General features: G+C 35.7%; 1 protein-coding gene across 1 annotated transcript; it reads right to left on the reverse strand.

Moving 5' to 3' along the window:
* Positions 1-4,187: 4,187 nt before the first annotated feature.
* LOC129871147 (uncharacterized) lies at positions 4,188-5,478 on the reverse strand. The gene is made up of 3 exons (XM_055946033.1): positions 5,347-5,478; positions 4,609-4,770; positions 4,188-4,457 (listed from the first exon to the last, which is right to left on the reverse strand). Exons 1-3 carry the CDS (start codon positions 5,425-5,427, stop codon positions 4,404-4,406), a joined length of 297 nt encoding a protein of 98 aa, XP_055802008.1. The 5' UTR covers positions 5,428-5,478; the 3' UTR covers positions 4,188-4,403.
* Positions 5,479-9,792: the final 4,314 nt, after the last annotated feature.

The raw sequence follows: 9,792 nt of genomic DNA on the forward strand, positions 1-9,792 counted from the left end.
CGGGCTATCACGCAGAAAATAACAACAATAAGCATGAAGCTGACAAAGAATGAGAAGAAAGAGAAAACAATTGAAATACAACAAAAACAAACATTCCCAAGACCTGGCATCAGTTAGTAATCGAGCATCTAGTCAAAATAGGAGTATAAGGCTTTTACAATTATGATATAAAACATGTTGTCTCTGAATACAACATAAAGACCAGTCTAGCTAAAATAGATGGAAATTAGTATGTCCAAACGCTAGGAGCTCTCCCCAATCTCTGAAGTCCAAAGGTAGCTCTGCACGAAATCCAAATCAACAGCTACAACTCGTAGTACGATCTATATGGTGCAGAAGTGTAGTATGAGTACCAAAGAAATGGTACTCATTAGGCATAGGCCGACTAAGATCCCTAGATAATGCATGTATAAACAACATATAAATAAAGGAAGAACAATACAAGTAACTACACGGGAGATATAATATAATAGAATAGGTAATGAGAATGAAGTAATAAGACACACAAAGTAAAGGAACCGAGTAAAACATGGACCTAAAAGTAGAAGCCCAACAACCTACACACACGAAATAAGTACTACAGGAGTCAACTAAGGACATACCGACGACAATCACCACTAGACAACATAACAACCTAAAGCTTAATAAAACTCAACCTAACAGGGTGTATTAACATCAAGCCAAAAATAATCCACACAATTAACCAACTATCAGATCACATAAGATAACACAATTATAATCAATCAAATAACCAACTGAACCCCCATAAGCCTGAAAGGTACAAGCAGCAACCATAACCCAACTGGCCCTTATAAATCAAAGGGTGCAAACATCAATCAATTATACTAGTATTAGGCAATGCATATGAATGCAGGGAATGCAGTAGAATCAACTGAACAATCGGTAACCAAGTGTATAGACCTACCCTGGCCCTTCACCTGTCAGATAGGACCCATTCAGCTCCCTTATCTGGTACAGTGGTACTCACAAGGTCCTATACGGAATGGGGGAAGTCTGTATACATTGCATGGGCCAAACCTGGTCTTACAACAAGTTATCTCCATCGTGGTTCCTGAGGAATGAGTAGAAACAAATTTAAGAAAGAAAGACGACGCGCTGGATAGTTAAAGTAAAAACTAAGTACATCTAGATGCCTCTAATGTTTCAAGCAGAAAAAGAGCACGTCATCAATGCATCATAAATCTCAAAAAAAAATTAACAAATTGATTCAAGTGGTACGACTCCTGTTAAAACCAATTTAAAATATCAACAATGCAAAAACAATATTTTTCTGTGAATGACAATGATGAACCAATGCATGAGCGCGGATCATACAACAAAACATGTGAGAATGAACAACCAATGTAATGCATACCATCACCCACATCAAACAAGGCACACGAGATCAAAATACGATATGCTATAAAAACAAAGAGAACTAACCTAGGTCTGACTGCTCCTCGAACATACCTCGAGCCCAATAATATAATAACAGCTCAATAAAGTACAATAGACCTAATGCTAATTAACAAGTGAAGGAATCTAGAAGCTGCTCTGAATTAAATAGGGGGAGAAATAACTCAAAGATCGATGCCTTACCCCAATATCATGCCACTCCTGCTCACAATCGAGCACATCAAAAGAAAGTCTATGGCTACGAAAATCCATTAAGGTTTCAAGCACTAACACAAGATAAGTAGCCCAATACAAGCCCTATAGGAAGCAACACACACAAATACAAGGATGATACAACGCAATCCAAGGCATCTAATACTCAAACCTAGACTAAGGCCACTAGAATCAATAATAATAAGGGTAATCACATTAAGTCATACAACAAGCAAAGCGTCTAGCCTAAACTAAGGATTACACGAGATTACACTAGTCTAAGGCTCAATGAGGAACCAGGAAAATAGAATAGATGGAAGCAATTCTAATACTCGAGAAGCACAATCCTACATCACGTGCAATTCATCTAAACATTATCTAATGAAGTTTAATCAAGAAAATAGATTGTAGCCTACCTCGAAGCAAATAATACGTGCTCCAAATTCGTTGAAATGAAGCTTTCCACTTATGAATCACCTTTGATCACCGACACGCTATCAAAATATAGATCACAACATCATCATGAATGTTTACACACCAAATTTGCAATTATCGAAGATAGAGTCAAAGTTGGGTCTAAAATGGGATTATAGGATCTGTACCGAGAATCTCTAAATAGACTCCATCAAAAGGTCCTAATAATTGACTTACTAAACTTTTGTGCCATTCTGGGACATAATTCGATGCTCATAAGGGAGAAATTATCCAATGTAAAAATTATCCAAAAATCTTCATCAAAGAGCTTAGGCAGCCCTTTCTGGGCAGAAACTACCATGATCCGATCCCCTCCCCCCCTTGCTTGCCCAATTAGTCCAATATGCAGTCACACCAATTTTTGATAATATACAATTGAATCACAAAAAATGAAGGTCTAGATATTTCACAATCACATTTTGAAAATGAGGAAGAAGGATGAAAATTCGAGATTTATAATTAACAATCTCGCTGCTAAAAGTCATTTTCCATTGCTAAGTGCCTATTTTTTCATCATTAAAGGTCTGCACCAACAAAAATAGGTTTTGCAAGTTTTGAAAGTCTCCAAATGGATTCAACATATTCGTTCAAGATCTAATTAAAATAAACCAGATATGCTACCACATAAATTCAACATTCTAGGCTTAATCGTTGGATTTTTGAAAAAAGATTGATATGATAGAAATGCCCCCTCAGGTGCACTTTAGGCCTAAAACTCAACTTGTTTTCCAAACAACTAAAAGTCTAGGAACTCTAGCCAACCATTTTACTAGATCAAACTCAACGATCTAAAACTAATGGCACTAAAGAAAATATCATCTAAGTTTGTTTACCCAGAACATTGACCCAAGTCAAATGTTTGCCAAACTTTCTCAAACATCTCGCCTAATGGATCAAACTTAGACTAAAAGCCTCGAGACCTGAACCAAATCTCCTTCTGTAATACCTCAAAAATTTCTATTCCAAGACCCAACTAATTCTTATGTGCGTGTAGGGTTGAACTCGGTGACTCCGAGTTGTATATAGGAGTTGGGGACAATTCATAAGTAATTAAAGTGTATTAGATTTGTTTTAGGGTCAACTTCAAATGATCATATCTCCTAAAATATAAAGAATTGGGTGGACCATGACCTATCAAATTAAAGGTCTTTGAGTCTTCTTTCCAACGCCACTAAGATTGCAATTTTTGGAGTTAGGAGTCAAAGGTTTTGACCATTTTTCTATAGACTATCACTGCAGGAATTTTAGGCCTGGGGCTCCAGTGGCGCGGCGCGCCACTATAGCGCCAGAAACTAGCCTCAGTAGTTTGGCCCTTGGCGCGGCGCGGCACTATAGCGCCTGCAGGGTTTTTAGCCCATTTTCCAGATTTTTTGATGAAGGGCAACTTGGACATTTTTCCTAAATATATATATACACGAACTTGGAACATTTTTGGAATCAAATTTTGCACATTTTCACCTCCAAAGAACCCTAACCTTCACCCTCTTCTCTCTCAATTCATCTCCAAAAAGATTTGCCCTAAAAAATTCAAGGATTCAAGCTTTCCATTGAAGACCTAACAACAAAGTTTCTTCAAAATCTACTCAGGTATGTAAGGCTACTCAAAACATGGGTTGAATCCACCCATGTGTCCTACATCTTCTTTGAGATTTAATGTTCATAAGAATGGAGTTTCTTGATAGATTTATGTCCTAATGAGTTTTGTTTCATCTATTAACTTGATTTTTGTTATGTTGATATTGATAAGTCGAGAAATTCATAAATGCTTCATGTTGATATGAGTTGTTATACATATTTTGTTATGCCTAAGAGTTGATTGATATGAGTTGTTAAATATATTTTTGTTAAAAACTTAAATATTTTGAGTATCTTAAATTGTTGATTTAGAGTCTTCGAGTCTTGATGAGTCCCCAAAAGATTGGTGAAATGAATGAAGGAATGATTGGATTTAGGGCTGGGCGTTTGGTATTCAGTTCGGTATTTTCAAAATTTGGGTTCGGTAATTCGGTAATCGGTAATTCAAAGTATATACCAAATGCCGAACTTTCAAACTTCGGTTCGGTAATTCGGTAATCGGTAAAATAAAATTCAGTTCGGTACGATATTCGGTAATACCATATTAAAGTCGAAGTCCACATGAAATATGTTAGTACATCATATTCACAATAGCAACAATAAAAATGTGAAGATTTTTAATGGATCGAATACAACTGAGAATACAACTGAGCCAGGGTGCTGATCAGTGATCTTTGCATACATATTATTATGTTCAATAGGTATCAACTTCAATATTACTGCAATAACCAGGCTTGCAGCATCAATTAAGACACTGTCTCTGGCATTAATATGTTCCATGATGTGCCCACACTCATATCCTGAAGAGCATTAAACAGGAAGAACAATTAAAGTAAGTTATCACCATAACAAACAACAAAAACAAACATCATCCTGAACTAAACTGTGTATACATGTAAGTTTAGTCATTTAGAAAATTTTGAGCTTCTATAGGCATTGTAAGTACTACACCTGAAGGCCTTCTTGCTCAACTCTCGATTGTGCATAATTCAGTTGCTTCTTGGAGAGAGTTATTCCAGTATATTTACATCCTGTTTGCTTGACAACTTCCATAGCCAAAGTTCCCCAACCAAATCCAATCTCTAAAATGTGATGTTCCTTGCTAATTTTTGCCTATATAGAAATTCTATGTAGCTACAGTGAGAAGGAAAAGATGGACATAAAGTTCAAAAAAGAGATCTAAAGCTTCATTCAATTCACAAACATGAAAATCGACTAATACGAGTTAAGATAAAAGAAACATTTTACCGTTTCAAGAGAAACAAACTGGTACTATCAGTTGAAACGAGCTATTCCACACAACGATTGAAATCTTCTGGTTCCCGACGAAAACTCAGGCAGTAGAAGAAAGAAAATAACTCTTTTCTAAAGAAATCTAAAAGCTTTGAAACTCTCTTAGCAATCAAAAATCTCTATTTTTATGATAAAATTCGTGTATTCAGAACCCCCCTTTATCAATGAAGAAGAGATAAGTTTATATAGGAAAGGATTTGGGGAAAATGGAGGGGGAAAACCGAATAGAATTAGGGATTCAAATGTGACATCATTATGGTTATCATCTACACAATAGCAGTCCATTTTAGACAAGAAAAATACAGAAAAATGGAAGGTAGTGATAAATATACTGAAATGGCAAAAATATGGCAAGGATTCATAGTACTTCAACGATATAATATGCAAGATAATTACCAAGTTATAATGATGAGAGATATTCCAATGAGCCTGAGTCAGGGTGTTCCATTTTGAAACATGTCGAATGAAATATTTCATAGATGACAGTGCTTCTGTAAAAAGCAATGGCGTCCACCAGCCTCTAGAGCCATGAAAGTGATAAAAGTTAAGGTGTATAATATATTTACTTAGGGTTAGGGATTTGGGCTAGATAATTTAGGGATTTGGGCTGGATATTTTAATAATATATTATGGGCCTTTACTCCTTTAGGCCATACAGAATTGAGAAATGAGAATACAATGGGATGGTCATTTACTCATTTAATTTTGGTATTCAGTATTTACCGAATACCAAATGGTATATTTGTAAATACCGAAACCGAAATACCAAAATATAAAATTTGGCATCGAATACCGAACCGAATTACTGAATAACGAAATAACCGGTTCAGTTCGGTAATTTAGTTTTTGGTATTTTATGCCCAACCCTAATTGGATTAGATTAAATATTGTCATAAATGCATATCTAAACTACTCTTGAAAGATGTGATTGGGATTGATTGGATAGTATGATTGGTTGAGATGTTGATTGTGATAGAATGGATGAATTGACAAGGGTCCAAATGAGACTTATCGATATGATTAGATTGAGTTGATTGGATAGAGTTTTATGAGCATTGAGTCTTGAGAGGAGTATCGAGCACCGAATTGGGTTAGAGTAAGTAATAATTTGAATCCAATAACTACGTCGCCAAACGTAGGAGGGGATTGGACCGTTAAAGTCAAATGTTTCCCAAATTATTGTCCTGATATGATAGGACTTGATTGGTTATAAATCCATGATTGGTTGATTCGTTCATACCCTTGCAAGGTATGAACGGACATGGCAACAATATCGTCTTGTTGTACTATCACTGGCTCATAAGTGTTAGTTGCGGATAAGAGAAACTCCCATACAGGTCTTGATAGTACTCTAAGTCAGATTGGGATGGATTAGGTTGAATTGTATGTGATTGGTCTCGTCTAAATCATATATTCTTGTTTAGACTCAGTACATCTTGATTAAGTTATTCCTTCTTCGAGTTGATTTGATTCTACCTTGATGTTTGTTTTATTCGGCCATTTTATATACTCTTACATTCCACGTACTGACACCATTTGGCCTGCATCATTTTATAATGCAGAGACAGGTACTAGAGATCATCAACAGGTGCACCGTTGAGGATCTATTCACTTCCAGCTAGTTGGTGAGTCCTCTCTGTTTCTGGAGGATACCGCAGTTAACTTATTAGCTTTGAGTTAGTTTTCTTTTATTTTGATCTGTGGTAGCCATGAACCTGTCATTGGCACCTCTTGGATTGTTGATAGAGGTTTCATAGACTAGAGTGTGGATGATGTTGATTTGTTTCATTTTGACTTGTTTTATTCTTACTAGTTGTTGATTGGATATGTGGTGGGTCTTTGGCCTTAATTATGAATAGTATTCCTGTAAGTTGAGTCTTCCGCTAATAGAATATGACTAAATGGAAGTGTGATTGGACCAAGTGGTTAGCTTGAAGGCCAGCAGTGGTTTTCGTATGCCGGCCACGTCTAGGGTACCCTCCCGGGGTGTGACACCTTCTATACCAAAATCAATATTTCAGATCTAATGGAACCATCAGAATTGCATTACGGGGTTGTTCACCTGAAGCTTTGACTGGAATCAACCGTTCAAACTTCAGAAGCTCCAAAACAGGAAAACTTGCATAAAATCTAAAGGAACAACCAGGAGATCAAATTATCAGTCCAAGAAATTCATAAATGACTTGGGTTCGTTATAGGAAAGTTCTAAATGCTTAAATTATCAAGAAATACAAAAAATAACCTGGAGGATCATTACAACAATATATCAAAGTTAAATTGCATTTGTATTTAAAATCTACTAAAAATGATGAATGATAAAAATTGTAAGTAAAATATGATACCGATCAAGGTTTTTCATTACATATAAGTATTTAGGGATCATTTGATAGGAACTTAGGAGTAAAATTTTTCATGCATTAAATTATGCATAAGTAATACCATGTTTGATAACATTCTTTTTCACTATATAAAATCCAATGCACCTAATACAGCATTTCGTTTGCAAATTAAGAACCCATAAAACTAATATATGTGTGTGTGTGTACAAGTTATTAGAGAATCAGTCTCGACTATACAGGACTTAGGCAAGTGGCTTAATTCCCCAAATTTGAGGGCCTCCTATTTTAAGTAATAACAAATTAACATATTGTTAAGGTGACTTTTTCATACAAAAGGAAATATGCTAACCCTGTGCTATTTTAACTTAGATAAATTCCTAGAACCAAGAGAAAAAATTGAGAAATATGAGGCGGTAACAGGTCTACAACCCACTCAACGGCACGTAGAGTATTCTATGAGCCGGGGCCCATGGAACTCCTCTATACTTAGTCAAACTTTGAGTCCTGAAGGTCAGTCCTAAGAGTGCATGTAACGGCCTATCATCCATTCTATGACCCATAGGGTCGATGATAGAAGTGAGTGACCATTCCAGTAGCTACTAGAATGTCCACCTAGGTCCTATGACTAGGTTTACGAGTTGTACAAACTTGCACTACCCGTATAACATGGCTCATGGTTCCCAAGTCCCATCACCAGCTGAGCTTTAATAGGGACCTTAGATAACTCATCTTAGGGTCTACGATCCATAGAAGGGTGATCGTAGACCCATAGTACATTTTCTAGAATGCCAAGTTTTTGGCACCAGGCTCCTACGACCCAGCTTTCTATGGTCTATAGAAGACTCTAAGTCCTATCGAAGTGCCCGTAGATGGACCCTATACAATTTTAATGAGAGACAAACTAGTCTTTTCCTACCTTTCTAATCTAAATCCAAGACGTTTTAGGGCTAAAATTAGTATCTAATCTGCACCCAATGTGCCTTTTCTCTCATTAACACTTAGAATATTTTGTGAGCAAGAATTGGAAAGAAGAGGAGAAGCTAGGGTTCAAGTGTTCTTGCCTAGAACTTCGAGTTTTGCTTAGATAATCATTATTCTAGGTATGAAAGGCTAATTACAACGTAGGACTAAGTTCGTCCTCATTCCCTACATCTTTATTCAGTCATGTCTGAGTTTGAGCTTGAGTTTCAATCCGATTAAATTGAGTTCTTCAGTTATCTATATAATTTCTCATTGAGCTATTTGTATATATAAGTATATTATGTTGATTTTCATGATTTGAGTCATGAAATTATTGTTCATATAAGTTCAAGTCCTTGAGAGTATTGTTCATTTTTGCTTTCACATAGACCCTAGATAAGTATTTGCATTATTTATATTTTATGCATTAATCTAAGATAAAAGAATGATATATTTCATGTTTTAATTGAAAAATAGTTTGAGCATAAGGTTGAGTTTTGAGAAATCCTTATTTCACTGATTTTAAGTATGATTCCAATCAAGTCTAAATGAGTTAAAGTATTGAGTATAAATAGTCTTTTGAGCATGAGTTTGAGAAAGAAGTTTGAGAAGTATGAGTTAAAGATATAAGAAAGCTAAAAGAAGTATTTTGAGTTTTTACTCACAATTTAGTATGAGCATTACATTTCATGTTTTTGGAAGTAGTATTGAGCACCGAGTTGGGTGAGAGCCAAATAACTCTAATCCCATAAACTACGTAGCCAACGCAGGATAGGATCTTACCGAATGTTGGGCGACTCCTTATAGCCTCTGAGAAGGCTCATAAGATGGATCCCTAAGTTAAAGTTTTTCCTATACCCTAGCAAGGTATGGGATGGCTCTGGCAACGTGGGCAAGATGTTGTATCATTACATTACTCATAAGTGATGGTTGTCAGTTACAGAAACTCCCAAGAGTAAAATATTATATTTTTATATACTGAGTTGCATTTATTATTTCATATCTTTTAAAGTATTTTTCTACATGTACTGCATGATTTATTGAGTTGAGCTATTTCAGAGTTGAGTTCCTTGAGTTGAGTTGAGTATCTTTGAATAAGTTTCCTTTCATCTATTTTACATACCCTACATTCCATGTACTACATCTTTTATGATGCAGACAGATGTGATAGATATCCTCAACAGGAGTATCGTTGATATCAGTTTTCTACCTAGCTTTGATGAGACCTCTTTACATTCGAAGAAACTCTCGAGTCTTTATTTTTCAGTCATTTTTCATTAGTATTTGAGGTAGCCATGGGCCTATCTCAGTACCCCTCAGAGTCACTTTAGAGGCTTCATAGACTAGTCAGATAGAGTTTGATTTATTCAATTATATTCATTTAAGTTCATGTTTTGAAACTTTGAGATTTATTATATTCAGAGTATGTTTTGAGACTTTATTATGAGAAGTGCATTTTATAAATTCCATACCCATCAAAAACAACAACAACAACGACAACAATAACAACAACCTACCCAATGAACTCATGCCAATCATGAAT

Source organism: Solanum dulcamara, chromosome 10 (genome assembly GCF_947179165.1).
Source record: "Solanum dulcamara chromosome 10, daSolDulc1.2, whole genome shotgun sequence".
Classification (NCBI taxonomy): domain Eukaryota; kingdom Viridiplantae; phylum Streptophyta; class Magnoliopsida; order Solanales; family Solanaceae; genus Solanum; species Solanum dulcamara.

Bases quoted from the DNA above. Each gene is read 5' to 3' on its own strand.
- LOC129871147 (XM_055946033.1), bottom strand. From the start codon at position 5,427: ATGAAATATTTCATTCGACATGTTTCAAAATGGAACACCCTGACTCAG. The intron at 4,771-5,346 runs GTAATTATCTTG...ATTTCTATATAG, and splicing joins TCTCTCATCATTATAACTTG to GCAAAAATTAGCAAGGAACA. The intron at 4,458-4,608 runs GTGTAGTACTTA...AATGCTCTTCAG, and splicing joins TTGAGCAAGAAGGCCTTCAG to GATATGAGTGTGGGCACATC.